Source organism: Citrus clementina, unplaced genomic scaffold (assembly GCF_000493195.1).
Source record: "Citrus clementina cultivar Clemenules unplaced genomic scaffold, Citrus_clementina_v1.0 scaffold_1, whole genome shotgun sequence".
NCBI lineage: Eukaryota > Viridiplantae > Streptophyta > Magnoliopsida > Sapindales > Rutaceae > Citrus > Citrus x clementina.
In genome coordinates, this window is record NW_006263303.1 from 2,177,003 (window position 1) to 2,195,061 (window position 18,059).

At 34.9% G+C, this 18,059-nt stretch overlaps 2 protein-coding genes across 2 annotated transcripts; one reads left to right on the top strand and one right to left on the bottom strand.

Annotated features, from left to right (window-relative positions):
• Nucleotides 1-7,780: 7,780 nt before the first annotated feature.
• Nucleotides 7,781-9,993, bottom strand: LOC18054942 (cytochrome b-c1 complex subunit 7-2). Its single transcript, XM_006450436.2, has 4 exons — nucleotides 9,740-9,993; nucleotides 9,489-9,646; nucleotides 9,203-9,250; nucleotides 7,781-8,038 (listed from the first exon to the last, which is right to left on the bottom strand). The coding sequence occupies exons 1-4, from the start codon at nucleotides 9,831-9,833 to the stop codon at nucleotides 7,970-7,972; spliced, it is 369 nt and encodes a 122-aa protein (XP_006450499.1). The 5' UTR covers nucleotides 9,834-9,993; the 3' UTR covers nucleotides 7,781-7,969.
• Nucleotides 9,994-13,404: 3,411 nt separating this feature from the next.
• Nucleotides 13,405-17,857, top strand: LOC18054943 (potassium channel AKT1). Its single transcript, XM_006450438.2, has 11 exons — nucleotides 13,405-13,816; nucleotides 14,055-14,420; nucleotides 14,749-14,806; nucleotides 14,924-15,241; nucleotides 15,357-15,602; nucleotides 15,716-15,814; nucleotides 15,916-15,948; nucleotides 16,022-16,207; nucleotides 16,306-16,500; nucleotides 16,600-16,675; nucleotides 16,786-17,857. The coding sequence occupies exons 1-11, from the start codon at nucleotides 13,581-13,583 to the stop codon at nucleotides 17,634-17,636; spliced, it is 2,664 nt and encodes an 887-aa protein (XP_006450501.1). The 5' UTR covers nucleotides 13,405-13,580; the 3' UTR covers nucleotides 17,637-17,857.
• The last annotated feature ends 202 nt before the right edge of the window (nucleotides 17,858-18,059 follow it).

Consider the following 18,059-nt stretch of genomic DNA (forward strand, 5'->3'; position numbering starts at 1 on the left):
TAACGAATCCGCCATTCTTTTTGGCTTGACAGTATCATCACGTGGAGGGGTTTCGAATGACGTATTTGCCCTAGAATTATTAATATTATTAATGCCCCAAACCTGGATGTCGTCTGGTGGAGGTCCAAGGCAAAAGCTGTTCAACGTCACATGCAACTGCATCTGCATGCAAGGCCACGACATTTTAACCCACCCCAGCTTTTTGTTCCGTCTTTTGTTACTTGTTAGAAAGAGCTTTTAAGGTCATTTTCGTCATCTAATTTATCTCATTAGTCTTTAGATTTTGTTTTTAACTGTGCCTCCCTCACAGTCACAGATCTGTTTAATATATATATATATATAAATAATTTTTTTGACATTCATTCCAACGAGCAGAAACATATTGTACTATTTGTTATTTATTATTATCGGTTTGCTTTAATATTCCTTCATAACCTAAATCTGATGCATCTGTTTCAACAATTTTAGGTAAAGCAGGATTTGCTATGAATAAACAAGAGATTTCTTTAATAACATTTTTTATTTGTTTTACAACTTTAGTGTGTTCATTTATCCATGCAACATGGTTCTTTTTTAATTTGTCATGTAAGGGTTTTGACATTCTGTTGATGTTAGGACAAAAATTAATATATATATATATATATAAGTTTTTTGTCTAATATTTTAAAGTGTAAAAAAACACAAGAAAAATTTAAAACCGTAGAATTTAAGAAATTTAAAACTTAAAACGTATAAATTGTGTAGTTTATGAGTTTTTTCAGACTTCTCACATTTTAAAATTAATTAATTAATTGGTCGCGAACATAGAATGTTTAATTTGTTGTATTTGTATTGAGATTACATAGTTTTTTATAGGGAGTTTGCTACTTTAATTAGCTCTCCAATGTTTTCTGTTTTTACAACTTTCTCTTTACGGTTTCCATATGTAATTAATTAATCAATTACCTCACTTCATTAATATCAAAACCTTAATAATAATAATAACTAAAAAAAAAGGTTATATGGTAGATGAATTATTTTCTTTAATCATTTTCTCAATCAATCGTCTCTTGCATGTGTGGATTCTATATCCACACAAAGACAGATGTCATATATCCGGGAAGCAAACGCCACTGGTGTCCTGTTCTCATTCTTTAATTTGTAGAAAAATGGGATGAAAAAGAATTGGCATTTGGATCGCCTTCCATTTACAGACCCAATTCAATCTCAGTACTGTCTTTAAAGAAGAATACATATATAAACTCAAATAAATTAATTTTACATCACATATTAGGATCAGGGTGCAACAGTGGCACGGTGCCACTGTTGCACCTAAGGGGAATCCCACATATTAATAAGAAAAAAAAAAAAAGAGAGGGGAAATTAACTAAAAAATTGGAGGATATTTACAAATTACGAGGCAAGTAAAAACATGGAACATGCCACGAGGAAAGCCACGGCAAGGAGGAGGCAGCGATCTCAGCTGAGCTAATGAACGGCCTTAATCAAAAAGAAACTCGAAGTCGTGGCTTGTTTCTGGGCTTTCATGTTTGTAATGCAATGTGGGCCCTCGCCAATCTTAAAAATATTATTATATTGAAATTGTGGGCCGACTTTCATCCGCAAGCCTCATCCATCATCACGAAGCACTCCATGTGCCCCCATCGACCCGATCTTGGGGCGGATATGCAGGCTGTCGTGTCCTTCCCCTTTTCCGATTTTGTTTTTTCTCCTCATAATTTATTTACTTTTTCATCAAACGGTTCTCATTTGGTTACGCGTCCTCCTCTTTTCTTCTTCTTCTTCTTTTTTTTTACATAAAAATAATATAAATTTTTTATCATACAAATAAAAAATTAAATAAATTTAATTTTTAATTTACAAGAACTAGTACTTACAATAAATTTTAATATATAATTATTCAACTTTAATTTCAAAGAGACCTTAAAACTACACAGAGCTAAACATTGTGTCGCAGCTAGCTAGACCGGCGGCATAGCCAGACCACATCCATTTGGCGGTAGAATTATGTTGAGCTTTGGAGGATGTTGGCCGTCTCCCTAGGAAATGAAATTTAGAGGAAAGATACGAGTTTCCTTCACTATGCCTCCTACTGAATCAAAATCCTAGCACAACCACCACCTATGGCCCTTTATAGCTCCATTACTGAATAAAGATAGTGTTGTTTTACCATGAATTTACAATTTAAAATTTGTAGAAGTTTGAGCTGGGTTAATTTATTATATATTGTTGGTTTCTACTTTCTACTGTTATGGTAAAAATAAAGTGCTGCTTTTTTTTATGAAAGATGCAATGTGTAGAAGGAATTGTGCATTATGGGCTAATGGGTCCAAAAGTGTCAATTTGAAATTTAGTTGTATTCTCGAATGGGACAGGTATGGGAACTTTCACCCTATATCACAAGGCCAAATTTAGCTCTCAAATTCATTTAATAATAACAATAGTATTTTAAAAAGAAAAAGCGCCCCTACTATGAACAACCTATTTGTCATGACTGCCAAAAATAATAATAATAATAATAATAATTAAACAATAATATAATGTTTCTGATTATTAAGTATAATTAATGAGAAGTGCAAACATAGTTAGCAGGTGGTTACCTCAATTAAGTTTGTTGTTTTATTTTTTTTTAAGTACGATGATTATGACACTGAAATAGCAAGTTGGTCAAAAGCTTCTGCATGGAGAAGATCCAGTTTTTGAGCTCATTCATGCATGGGAACAAACTGTGGGGGGGACCTAATTTCATCACTGATTGTGATTTTACGAATAGTGAAACCGCGTTTTCATGGCCATTTGCTGTAATCGGAGGCGGGCCTTCGTGTTTATTCTTTTACAGATGTATTATGACCCCACAAATGGCAAGGATGACAGCAAAACTGGAAACCCTGCAGTAATCGAAGGAGTTTCCGAAACTGATGAATTTGAGGAAGTGAATTGAAGCTTCCCTTTATTAAACTGTCCTTCGAGTGGGCAAAACTTTCTGAACCCAGCTTCACCAATTTGGTGTTCAGAAATCGATTTCCGTTCAGAAGTTTTCAATAAATGAACCATTTCTTTTTCTTTTAACTTTAAACTTTAAATGCAAACACAATTGAAAACCAAATCGAACCGGTACGGTGGTGTAAAATTCGTGTTGAACTTTAAAATCCGTTCGATTCTCTTAGGAAACTTTAATTGAACGAACATTTGCCCATCCTAACAGAGCTTCTAGTAGTTTTTTTTTTTTTTTTTTTATTATCTCAAGGAAGATTTCAATATTTGATATAAGACTCAAAATAATAAATATTATAATACTTTCGGGTTTTAACAATTAGGAAAATTTTCGGTTTCTCCTTTATTAAAATCAATAGATATCACTTACTATCATATTATTTTCATAATAACCAACAACTTTCCTGATATTATAATTTTAATATTATTATTCTTATTTGTATTTTTAAATTTACTTTTATTCATAATTATATAAATTAAATAAATCATATAAATAAAAATTAAAATACTAAAAATAAAAAATATATATTTCAGTGTGAATAAAAAATTAATAATAAGATATTTAGTTTATACTTTTTATTATTTTTAATTTTTTTAATTAATAAATAAATATTATATTTCTAAAATAGATTATCAAATAAATGATCCATTCACTCTTTTATTTCTTTAAATTTTTGTGCCATTTAGATTTTTAAATAAAATAAAAAAAATCAACAATTTTACAAAATTAGAGGCCCGTCTGCTGGATTGAGTGGCTAGATGAGTGGATATCACAGAAAGAGGCAAGGCTTAGGCAGCCGACTGCTAAGTTTCGACAAGAAACATATAATGAGTGAAGCATCCACGTGCAGAGCATTAAATGAGGTTGTTTCAAAGATAAGATCATAGATGTGATTTAGACCTCCTCATCCTTTTGGGGGATGTTTGGCTAACCGGAAATTTTCTCCATTCAAAGCAGCGGTATTTCTTCTTTTTCCATTTCTTTTTTGAACATGATGATCTGATCATTACTGAGCTTTTAATGATCATTTGACATATGTCTTTTAGTGATAATGTATGAGTAAAATTTAACTTTTTTTATTTTTTTATTTATTAATAACCAATCAGTGATTGAGTTATTTGCTCAGAATATGATCAGATCATGAGAGAACACCACACCTATACCATTATATTGCCTTGGAAAATGGCCCAAATAAATCCATAATACTCATCCCCCATATTATTAATGTTGCATCATTTTGTCTTTAACAAGTGTCAATTTATTTGCACTTATAAATTTGCATTTTTAAGGAATGAACGTAAATAAGAACGCGAACTCTTTCATCATATCGTGACGTTTTTACAATAACTGGGGTACATAGGTCAGCATATTATTATAAAATGAAATATAAGAAGATAACAATATGTTTTTGAGCAAATTAAGCATAGTGATCAAGAATTGGCTTTTCATGTCCAACGTCCCTATTGTTTAAACGTTTTTATTTTCCACCCCTTGCCACATGAGCAGCTGTGCAAGTGAAATGAAAGTTTATAGCTAGAAACATATTTTCGATTCAGATTCGACAGATACCTTCATATAATTGGATGTACATCTTCACTTCTTTCTTCAGTTATTGTGATATCGGCGTTTCCATATGAAAATGAATCTTCTTCAATAGATTTGTAGATTGAGATTGCAAACCCTAGTAGCTTCAATGATTGAGAAGGGACATCTTAACAACTCACAATGCTTCATCAAAACAGTCCTCCTAGCAATAGCATTATTGTTGATTTTGACATTCGTTTAATTCTCGTTTCTGACAATTTCTGTATTTGCTTTCTTAAGGGACAATTTTGTTTTTCTTTTGCATGCCTAATAATTATCAAGATTTGAGTTTTGGAAATTACACATAAGAATCGAAGATTTGCTAGCTTTCTTTTAATAGTGCAATGGGAAGAGACAAAGAGGAAGATGGTTTATTATTACATGACCATTCCTTCATTAAAAGCATGGGCTCGACTCATCACATGCTGATGTTCAATAATAAAATCGAAATTTGGACGAGTCAAGATCATCTTTCAATTCGGCACGTCATGAACAAAGGACAACAGATCATCTACGATTACAATTAGCAAACTCTTATGAATTTACTCCCTCTTTTAGACTTGGTTCAAGAAGAATATTACCAAACATAAATGTGTTGCAGCGTTGCGAGCAATTTCTAGTTTACTAACATGTTCATGAAAAAGGTTCCATGCTACGCAACCAAATCCGAAGTTTACAGGAGTTAAAAAAGAGAACGACGTATGAATATAGTAGAATCATTGATGGGTTCCACAAAGGGCCACCTCCACACGATGCAATTGCAAATCCAATGCTTATCTCGTAAGAGCAGCAGAGTTGGTACGTGCAAGAAAATGCAGGCGTTGGCACATGGGGTCCGCCGGAAGGGGAGGTTTGTGGTCGAAAATTTGGCAAGCAGTTTCCATATGTACGTATATGGTGATTTAAATTGGCGGGAAGAATAAAAAAACTGCTTGTGTCATCACTCACTACCATTTCTAAAAATGAGCATTACGTTCTCTGACAGATTAAAAAGTAAACAATATGAGACATTCGGAATACGAAGATAGGCTTCAAATAACAAAAGCTAAAATAGCCATTATGCTACAAACCAAATCGGCATAAGAAGTTAGAAAAGGTCTGCGCTCACCATGTGGGTTTGCCTAAATCAAACTGTATCGTCAAATTGGGTAATTTTTAAAATCTCCTCTGAGGTTTCAGGCTATTGTAAGTAGATGGTAAAAATTATTTTATTTGTAAAAAATCCCTTACATTTTTGCTCCGTTTATTTGCCGTTTGAGTAGGTGGGGCATTATTGACATTTTAAAATATTGCCAACACTTTACAATTTCGTTGCCTAGGATGACTTGTCATTTAGATTTATGCTGCAGGAGGTTAAATCTAACCGTTGGATTCAATTTAAATGAATCTTAACAGTTTAGAGTTTAATATTTATTAAAATAAAGAAATTATGAAGTAAAAATCAGAAAAAGAAGGGAATCGTTTGTAAAGGTAACACGTACCCCTTACTGTTATTCTAAATCCCTAATTTTTTGGTAGAAATCGTGAAGCAAAAAAGATAAAAACAAAGAAGAGGAGGACAATAATGAGCTTCTGTTAAAGTCAGGGATTTGGCTTTTCCCGACAAAAAAGTTGTCGAGATCTTCTCATGTTACACACTGATAAGGCATTTTGTTGAAACTGGATGATACTACATAGCTCATTTTGATGATTTGAATTGGTGGTTTATTCTTGTGTATGGTTGATGAAAAACGCGATGGGATGAAATTAGATTTTTGTTGTCATATTTTTATTTTATATTATCTTTTTTGTGATTGATTGATTTGCAGTTTGATTGCTGAAATAATTTTCAATTGGAAGATGATAAGAAATTTCATTTTTTTTTAGCTTATGTAGGATTTATTTTGGGTTTGATTTGCTGCTATTTTCGGGTAAATTTTCTGTTGTATTTGGGTTGATTTGTTGCTGTTTCAAGCTTAAATGTTTTGGTAAATTTTTGACTATTTTGGCTTCATTTGCTACTGTTTTGGGTTCAATTTTTTGTTGTTTTTGAGTTAAATTTTCTGTTATTTTTGGATAAATATGCTGCTGTTTTTCTATTAATTTTTCTTCTGTTTTTGGGTAAATATGTTACTGTTTTTTAATTAAATTTTCTGTTGTTTCTTGGTAAATTCGATGTTGTTTTTGTGTATGGTGCTTGTCGAAAAACGGTCACGATACATTTTGAATGGGTAATGACGGGGATTGGTAGTAAAAGTTCGTATTTCTTAATTTTCTTTTGCATTTGACAGCCCACTAATTCATGTGTAGATCTATTTAAAATTTGTTCTTGTTTATGGAGTTCGTTGGAAAATGGTCATGATGCATTTTGAATGGGTAATGATGGGGATGGGCAGTAAAAGTTGCTTGTGTTGTTGGTGCTGCTAGTGCTTCATTTGAGCTTCCAGAATCCATTAAAGATTAGAGGGAAAGAAGAAAGAGATGATGAGAAATGAAAATTGTTTGTGCGTGTGCCGCTTGTGAGCTTTAGATTGATGTGCCAATCCAACGATTATATTGCAAAACAATTATATATTTTTTTAAGTTTGTAATTTTATTTTATTTTTTAAAATTTTAAGGAAATATCAATAACTTGATCAGGGTAAAATAATCGTTTTAGATACTTATGACAGTATAAATATTTGAAATTGTAAGGGCAAAAATGTCAAAATAATATAGTTAGTGATTTACGCACCATAAGTTTCAGGCCCTTGTACTTTAGTTGTATCAGTCTATGAATTATTATTAGGAGTAATATTATCTTTTTAAGTCAACCATTGGTCAATAAAAAATTTAACTGACGGTAAAAAATTTTTTACAAATAAAATGATTTTCAACATCTACTTGCATGCTCAAACCTCAAGGGAGGTTTTTAAAAATTACCCCATCAAATTTAGGGTATGATGAACTTAGAGAATTCCTATGATGCCAATACATAACAACTTTACTAGTGATAATTGATAAACAAGGGCTGAAGGGGGATTGTAATTCATTTGTCTTCAATGATCTGATACCCAATGAAGCAACAAGTGACCGTCACATGTTGCCTCAGATATATCATAGACACTGATCATCCTGCGAGGACAATCGTGGAAACTACAATGGTGACAATCCAATCTTGCTGTACTTTTCAAGTTGTCATTTAGCAAGAATATTGAGAATCTATATAGCAAGGCAAACATAAAACGGAAATTTTAAGTTTGGTCGTCTGTATTTATTGCGAAATGGCCAGTAAAATGACAACCAAGTAGAAACAGCATTGACATACTAACACAAATGACAAAAAAAAAAAAAAACCAGCTCCAAAAGCAGTCTGCATCAATTGACAGATTCACTCAGTTCAGCACTGGCTACATAACACACTAAGATGGCTTATGGAATAGTGCGTTGGTAGAGAGGCAAAGCTCCCAATGCTTCACGTTCTGCCTTCTCCCTTTTCACCTGCAAAACACAAGCAACAAGATAATTTAGCAAAACTTCAACCTTAATGAGTAATGACTCATTTTCCAGTAACGATGAAGCCGCACTTTCATTAAACACATATCTTAATTTTATTTGCTGCTTAGGAACTCTTCCATTTTTGCTCAATTTACTTATCTTTTGGTTTTTCTCTATTGGGGGTCGCTAAGGAGGGTGTTGGGAGAGGGGTAGGAAAGGGGAGAGGTTGTTCTAATGGTACATTGTTAGAGACAGAAAACTGTCAAATTTATTCTCAAGACACAGCAGAAAAGAAAACAATAAAATATGATTGCCAACTAATTAAGCTTACATATTCTTGTAAGAGATTCAACAAACCAACTACATGAAGGGTTTGAACCTTTTCACTCAAGATGACCGTCCACTAAGAGAACAATATCTATATCCAAAATGTTGAAGAATACTTCATCAAGAAATGACAAGAAGAAGACTTTCATGAATATTTGATAAACAATGCAGAACACCTGAGACTCTTCATGATGTATTTCCCCCGTAGGTATGCATGAACGTATGAATATTTTGAGTAAATATGTGTCTGTCTGTGTTATTATATGGGCATAGATTGCCCATTCCCACCGCCCACACACCCCCACCCCCCCCGGGGGGGGGGGGGGGTGTCCTCAAGAGTCTCTTCGCTTGGTGCAGAGAGAGACACACATGAAGAAATCATGGTCCAGAGAATATAAATCATAGCCATTTGAACAATGTGACATAGGAGAATTTCAGTGCTCCCCAAAATTTTGAACTACATTAAGCACCGGTGGAAATTACTTCAAGGAATCTTGTCAGATAAAAACAGTATCACACAACCATTTATTAATCCTTATGAAATTACATCTACCATCGGTAAAAGAGGGGGTGGGGGGAGGGGGTGTTGGGGTGGGGGAATTCTTTGGATGGCCGCTTAGTCACATTAAACAAGGTGAGAGACAAATAAATGACCAACATCTTGTCCTCTGGAAGAACTCATCAAGCATGGAGGCTTTAAATATATATTACCAATATCTTGTCCTATTATCTATTGATTTTTTTTCCCAGTTACATAACAAGGATGCATAATCTAAGAGAAGGATGCACAATAAAATCTATATACATATATATATATATATATATTTCTAGAATACTTACAAGGGCCAGCATATCTTGTAGGTAGCTTCTAAACGGTGTTTGCATAGCCTGAAAAAGCACAAAGAAAATGAAGAACAGTTAAACAAACCAGCTAACATACCTGCCCAACCAACCCGTATCACTTAATCACAATATCAAAACCAAGCCACAAACAAATAACCACAAGCTTCTAAACGTATCACAACATCAGATACTAAATTCCCAAATCTTTACACACAACCACTATTTGCTTAATAACAAAAATTGAAGCTTCAGTACATTTTCTCAGTATAAAAGAAACCAATACCTGAAGATCTTCAGGGAGGTACTCGTGCTTCATGGAGAGGTCCATGGCGCGCTTGAGACGCTGGTTACGGGCGTCAACGATCTCACGTGGCAACCGATTGAGCGCCTCCTTGATGTCCAAATCGTAGTAGGGATCGTACAGATCGTCGTAGCGGAGCCCTGCTTATGAAACGATTCAACCAAATACTCAAACGTGTACACAGACGATACATAAGAATTACAAAAATAATTAGGGTTTCGAAAAAAGCTAACCGAAATTACGGAGACGTTTAGAGATCGTTTTCATGTGCTGAGCTGCTAACCAGTTCTTCTTTGGATCTAATAGCGACTGCAAAAGAGACGCCATTTTTACTTTCGTGTTCGCTCGCTCGCTCGCTCGCTTTGCAACGCTGATTACAGACCGGTGATTTGATTTCTCTGGAGTACTCTGGCGATACCTTGTGGTTTAGCTAACAGGGCGTGGTCAAGTCAACGGCTGATTAGCCTCCGAAGCGTAGGCCCATTATGTTGACCTCAAACAGGGCTTAAATGCTTAGAATGGATCAACGAAGCTATAAAGTTAATTCGCTAGTTTTTCTAACCACACCCACACAAATGCCAGAATTATGTGTGATAAAATTGTTGAAAGCTAATTTTAAAATAACTAAATTGAGACCTAAAAGTAGTATGTATCACATCCACTTATCATTCTTTGTTATCAATTCTTTTTTTAAATTTGCACAACCACAACTTAAGTTTGCTAAAAAAAATTTAAAAAAAAATTGAGATTACTCTACAAAATTTATATGTCATAATCAACCAACAACTAAGATCGGCATCAGTTTAAGACAAGCAGCATACTGCGTTTAGTTTTTCAATTAGTTTTCTATAATTGCATTTTTCTTGCATTCATTTGGGTGTAGTCAAGAAAACTATTGGATGAACTTTGTAGCATTTTTGATCCATTTTAAGCTTTGATCCATCATGGGCCTAAGCTTGGAGGGCTAATCTGTCATTGAATTGATCAAGAAAACGTCACTGTGCCACCTAAACAGCAAGAGTCCTTAGGGTGAGAGAAATAGACGGTAAGACAGAAGTCTAGAGATACATCAAATCACCAAACTTTAATGGGCCTACTGTTGCGGACCGCCCAATTTGCTAGCTCAATTTGTCCCCCCCCCCCCCCCCCCCCCCGAGAGTCCAAGATAAGGCTAAGAATGCTAGTTTGGTTTAATTGCGAAAACTTTTAGGCACCTCTAGCACATTGAGCTTGTAAATACTTTAGAATTCTTTATACATTTCCAGCACATGTAAATTCTAGATAATTGGTAGATTTCTCTAGAATCTCTAGAGCTTAGCAAGCCTCTCCTATAAATATGGGATGTCATTTGGCATTTGAACAACAAGCTTAGAGCAAGCAACTCAAACACTTGTAAGCTCTCTTGTAAGCATTCTTTCGAGTAATACAATTTCTCTTATTCGGCTCCATTACTCTCTTATCTCTAGCTCTTCGAAAACTTTTGGCTTAACTAGTTGAGAAACTCAAGGCTTACTTAGCAACATTCGGCAAAGTTGTCTAAGTGCCGTACTGCGCAAAACACTCATCCCGTGACACTACGCATGCTTTCTTGATGTGTTGGATGGTGGCAATCGGAGAATAAAAAATTGGGAGATTCGATATGCACCTGAGATCATGAGAATCCTTTACAAAAGCTCCAATCACACACAAAATGATCACCAGCCTTAGGGTATCATGAATGAATGGAGACAACTTTACAAATTTCTTTTCATGAATTATACTCATTTTCTTACCTTTTTTTTTTAATTTCCTTCTTTCTTTTAACCTATATTTCGTATTTGTCTGATAAAATTACTTTCTATAATCATTTTATTAAGACCAAACTAATTTTATTATTGTGAGGAGTCTATAATTTAATAGAAGTATAGTTACAAAAATTATTACTTTAACTTAGTTATCCCTATGGTAATAAAGTATGTGGTGCATTGATAATTAATTAATAGGGCATGTCAACAACTAACGTAAAGACATTGATAAAAGAGATTGAGATAGTTTCAAAAAATTAGTGTTTGTGTGTGTACATATATATATATATATATAGCAAAGTCATATTATTAAAAATCTAAATAATAAGTTATTGTCCCAAACAATTTTTTTTATAAATATTTTATTCCATTTTAAACATTTAATGTGTGTGTTTGTATTATGATATATAAAGAATTATCACTATATGGAAAGTGAGTTCTTAGAGATGAGATCTAAAAAAATTATAATTTATTATAACGTGAGATTTATTCTTATTTATAATTGGTCTAAATTAGAACTAAAATTATTTATGATTATATAAAAATTATTTCTACATAGAATATTATTATAAAAAAGATTTTTAGCGCGTACAATAATTGTATTTTCTTGTGGGATAAGTTAATATTGCACAATAATGTATAAATTTACTATTAATGTGTTTAGATCGTTATATAATGTCGATTGGTGGTGACAAAAGGTGCAAATAATTAATCACACCATGCATTTTGACTGAAGACAATCGACAAGAACTACTTGTGAGAAAGTTTCGGGTGGTAAGCACATTGGCAGCACATCACCACCTAATAAACTTTTGTTATATGTACAAATGTTTATTAATTCGTTACAAATGGTTCGATATATGCATTGTGTACAGGTGCATTTGGGATTGAGATTAGGCAGCTATATTTTAAAAGCTACAGTATTCAAGTGTTTGGTAAACACTAGCTGTTGTAACTTAGAAGTTATGTTGATATAATTTTTCACTTGTATAATGAAAAATCTATTATATCTTTAATAATTTTATTAGAATTATTGTTTAAAATTTACATTTACTATATATTACCAACTTTTGTTTCATACTTACAACTTTTTTTTCACAGCAGCTGTAACTTAAAAATTACACCACTTCAATCCCAAACGCATCCTATATGCGGTGAAATGTCATTGGGTGCTGATGTAATAACATGGTGTTAACAACACCACTTAAAAATTTCTTCGATTTAAGATGCTTTTAAAAAGTTATACTTTTATTAAGTCGTCGAATTATAAATAAGACGACTTTTCTTTTTCTTTTTTTATCCTATAGGTGGTCTAACGTGAGAGCATATATATTCAATAGCAATTTATATATTCTCATTGTAGTAAGGAAGGACATTGTCACATTCAAAGCATAAAGTTACACTTGTAAAATTGAAATACAAAATTCGTATTTCTGCTCTAAGTATACTAATGATCCCTCGTGTAGTTCATCATGTGATAGTAAATGACAAGATAAATAATCACTCGTCCAATGTCAATTTGTAATAATCAAATCATATCATACGGCATATAAGTTGCGATAAATTAAACCCCAAGTGGGTTCCACTTAAAAGGTGTATGAGTTAGAACCATTTAAATCGGTGGTTCTCAAAGAAATCAAAGCTTAGTTAAGAGAATCATATCTAAAGTGTAAAGCTATCCAACAACCAGCGGACTGCCAAGAGATTACTTTATTAAAATTAATGGCACGAAATATGTTCTTTAGAATTCAGATTCTATATTTAATTCCCCACTTTACGATTAAGTTGTTTAACCATGAAGATATAATTAAAGAAAGAAACACGCTTATAAAAGAAATTCTCTGTGTCGCCATTACCGCCCTAGATTAAGTTTTACGTGCCGCTTCCATATTCTGCATGCCATGCATGCATGCATGTTCTTTAAACCCACATGGATCATGACATCGAGATGATCAATTGATACTTTACTCCAAGAGATTTTTAATAAGAAGGGATGCTGTGTTACTTAATCTCGGATTAATAATTAATAGCAATTACTATATTTCAAAATCATTCGATCATATATTTAATATTCAAATTGTGATGACAAAATCAAGTTGAACTCGTCGAATCCATCTGAGTCCAGCAAATGGCAAAACAATCAAAGGGCAGAAGAGTAAATCAACGTTATAGACACTATGATCACGTAACTGACACAAACACTACATGTTCCGCTGAATTCTGTTCACACACAGATACAAATCCCATATGCTCTCACTCTTCTGCCCGTTGAGCAGTTTCAATCCTTGACATGTCAATTAAAAAGAAGAGGAGGGTGTTGTTTTGCGGCGCCGGCGGCGAAGACGACGATGCCAGAGTCGGAGGTCCGCAAGATAAAGATGATACGGAGACGTTTTCGAGAGAAGAAGAAGGCAGCCAAATCAGCATATCCGACGGCATTCTTCCTTCTCTCGGCGTAACTGCTCGCAGCTGCCGCAGAATCACTCTCCGCCGCTTCATCATTTCCCCCTTCGAACCCCGTTACAGGTTTCATTGTTTATTTCCCGTTTTCTTTTCCTATTTTACGCCATCATCGTTTTATTATCTTTCTTTAGCATACCTACAATGCGTCATCGTTGTTTGATACAATATCCTGTTCTCACTCTCAGTCAGCTATACTCTCAAGTTTTTGTAGCTGACATCTACTCCTCTAGTTTCGTAATAGTATAGATAATATCAATGTATCATAAATTATGTAATGATCTTTTTCAGTGTTCTTTTACAGATTGTGGGAGACATTTCTGGTGTTTCTAGTGTTCTACACGGCATGGGCGTGCCCATTTGAATTTGGATTCCTTAACCAACCGTCGCGTCCACTAGCTATAACTGATAATGTTGTCAATGCAATTTTCGCCATTGACATCATTTTAACCTTCTTCCTTGCCTATCTAGACAAAGCTACTCATCTCCTCGTTGATGACCCTAAGAAAATCGCTTGGCGTTACGCCAAAACCTGGCTTACTTTTGATGTCATCTCCACCATCCCCTCTGAGGCTGGTAGAAAGTTTTTGCCCTCCGCTCTTCAGGCTTATGGTTACTTCAATATGCTTCGCCTCTGGCGTCTTCGCAGAGTTAGTAGGCTCTTTGCCAGGTAAAGATTTACTAAGAGACAAAAATTTATGTCTGTTTCTTTAGGCAAAATTGGAGCAATTTCACTAGGACAAACTAATATTCACGTTTACTCAATATTAATTTTTTAGAACCACAACAGTTATAAACAATCCTAGCATCCTATGTTATATATATTTTTGGTATATCTACAATGGAGCTATGTTCAACGCTCTCATCTCGGTTGCAAAAATTGGAAGCTCAACAATGGAAAATTTTGGAAACTTTAAAATGAAGAATTAGTAGACAGCATTATACTAGACAGACGGTGTTGAAGTGTAGTAATTCTTTGATTTCTTTTGTCATGTTAGGTTGGAAAAGGACAGGAACTACAGTTACATTCGGGTTCGCTACTCAAAGCTTGCATGTGTGAGTATATTATGTTACAAAATTCCTTATCATGTGTTCAATGAATATGTTTTCGGAGAACAGAAGTTTGTTTATAGTTTGCATTCGTGATCCCTGTAGGCTTGTGGTATATTGTAGGTCACTCTGTTTGCGGTTCATTGTGCTGCATGCACCTTCTATCTTCTGGCTGAGCATTACCGTGACCCAAAGGGTACATGGATTGGGCAAACCCTGGGAGACTTCAAACAACAGAGCTTGTGGGTTCGTTACGTGACTTCAATTTATTGGTCTATAGCCACACTTACTACTACTGGATATGGTGATATTCATCCTGTTAATACAAGAGAGAGGATATTTGATATCTTCTTCATGTTCTTTAATCTTGGACTCACTTCATATTTGCTTGGAAATATGAACAATCTGGTTGTTCATGGCACTGCCCGCACTAGGAAATTTGTAAGTACTTGTGGGGTTCTTGAGCATTTATCTTTACATCAGCGTCTGTTTGTAACTGTTGTGCCTCGGCTACTATAGACTTCGGGTTTATGTCTTCGATTTGGGTTTATTTTAGAGGGACACTATACAAGCTGCATCAAGTTTTGCAAGAAGGAACCAACTACCAGTTAGGCTACAAGATCAGATGCTTGCTCATTTGTGCTTGAGGCACAGAACTGATTCAGAAGGGCTGCAGCAGCAAGAGATAATTGAATCACTTCCAAAAGCAATTCAATCAAGCATTTCACACTTTCTATTCTATTCACTGGTTGATCAAGTGTACTTGTTCCGTGGAGTGTCAAACGACTTACTTTTCCAACTGGTAATACAAGTCTCACTTTAATACGTATGCGCATTAAAACACAAATCGCAATAGCAGCTTCATGTTTGTTGGTTTTTTTGTTTGTTTGTTTTTTTTTTTTGGGGAATTTGAAGGTGACAGAGATGAAGGCAGAGTATTTTCCTCCTAAAGAAGATGTAATTTTACAGAACGAAGCACCCACAGACTTGTATATATTGGTCACTGGTGCTATGGTAAACTCTGCTTTTTTACTATTCTAGGTCCCTTCTGTTGAGTTTTGATTGTTCTCATTTGTATCAAATTATAGTTTCTTATGTGTTAGCTTATCTAACAGGAACTTATAACGAGAAAGGGCGGAATAGAACAGGTAAGTCGATGAAATGATTCTTCTTGATAACTATCCATCAGTCATATAAGATTTGGTCTATGGTTTAATGCAGGTTGTTGGCGAGGCAAAGCCAGGAGATGTTGTTGGTGAGCTCGGTCTGCTGTGTTATAAGCCACAATTGTTCACAGTCCGAACCAAACGATTGAGTCAGCTTCTTCGTTTGAACCGTACTGCTTTTTTAAGCCTTGTCCAGGCTAATGTTGGGGATGGGACAATAATCATGAACAATCTTCTTCAGGTATGTTGTAATTTCTTAAGCAATTACTTGTCCATTTATCTTTTTTCTCTTCATTCATAAATTTTGTCATTGATAATCTATATTGGTGGTTGATGTAGCATTTAAAAGACTTGGGCGATCCAATGATGGAAGGCATTTCGACAGATACAGAGCAAAAGTTGGCTCGGGGAAGAATGGACTTGCCTCTTAGTCTATCCTTTGCCGCTGTCAGAGGAGATGGTCTGCTGTTGCATCAGTTACTCAGGCGGGGTTCAGATCCAAATGAATTGGACAACAATGGGCGAACAGCACTGGTAGCAAATTCAGCTCCTTTTTTCATCCCTTTGGGAGTCTGAGAGGTTTAATTTTTCCTTTAAATAATCTTCAAGCTTATTTTGTTTTATATGCAACAGCATATTGCAGCATCTAGAGGTCATGAGCATTGTGTGGTTCTACTTCTAGAGTATGGAGCAGATCTTAACATAAGAGGTATCGCGACTTTGGGATAATAATTCATGAAAATGCTGTTATTATTTCACTGGCCCATATGAATATGAACATGAATTGTCGGCTATTAAATTTTGTACCTTGTTTAACAGATTCAGAAGGGAGTGTCCCCCTATGGGAAGCGATGCTTGGGAAGCATGAACCTGTGGTAAGGATTCTCGCGGAAAATGGTGCCTTGATATCATCCAGTGATGTTGGTCATTTTGCATGCACTGCTATTGAGCAAAACGACTTACTTTTACTCGAGAAGATTGTACATTATGGAGGAGATGTAACACAGCTCACAAGCAATGGAACCACTCCACTTCATGTGGCAATCAGTGAAGGAAACATTGAAATAGTCAAGTTCCTTATTGATCAAGGCAGTGACATTGATAAACCAGATATCCATGGGTGGACGCCAAGGGCTCTTGCAGATCACCAGGGCCAGGAAGACATACAAATTCTGTTACAGATGAAGCCAGAGCCTAAGAAAGCACCAGTTTTAACCGTTCCGAAGAAGCAGCAAGCACCGAATCCTAGGAAGCACTTGGTGAAGTACAGCAGTGAGCCCTCAAAACCTCCATATACACCTGAAGTTGTATCAGCTGTCCCTGAGATCAACCTGTTGAATAGGCATTCACGTCGAAGACCAAACACTTTTCACAATTCACTGTTTGGTATAGTTTCAGCTGCAAATACCGGTGAGCATTCCATTAACTTCCCAACTGTGAGCAGTTATCCGCCTAGAGTGACAATTAGTTGCCCAGAAAAAGGTCAAGTCTCTGGAAAGCTTGTGCTGCTGCCGAAGTCACTTCAAGAGCTACTCAGCATTGCTAGTACAAAATTTGGCTTCACTCCATCCAAGATTCTATCCAAAGAAGGAGCTGAAATTGATGATGTAGGCCTTATCAGAGATGATGATCATCTATTTATTGTTAGTGATCCTGCATATGGAAATTGAAGAAACCAAATGACTGAAGATTCGAGCATCTAAATTGATGGTCGCTACTAAATCATTCATTGATGCTTAATTCTCATTTCTCTTGACGCGATATAAAAGAAGACTTTCTATCCTCTTTTATTCCGTTTTCCTTCTTTCTAGTTCTCCGTTGGATGTCCTCATATTGTTTGGGATTACTGAAAGGATGGGAGCCAAGAAATGGTTGTAAATGTTGGAATAGAATAGATTAGATAAGTGATATTAATTTTAAAATTTTGGTTGACTGTTTCTTCCTATTGAACTTTAAGAAGTTGTAATGCAGAGACTTGAAGACAATAGAATACATTCAAACTTGTTAAATTTTGTAGTATGTTTATGTAGTTCTTGTTAGTCTTCCACAGAAATATCTATATAAACAACTTGTAAACCAAGCAAAACAAACCC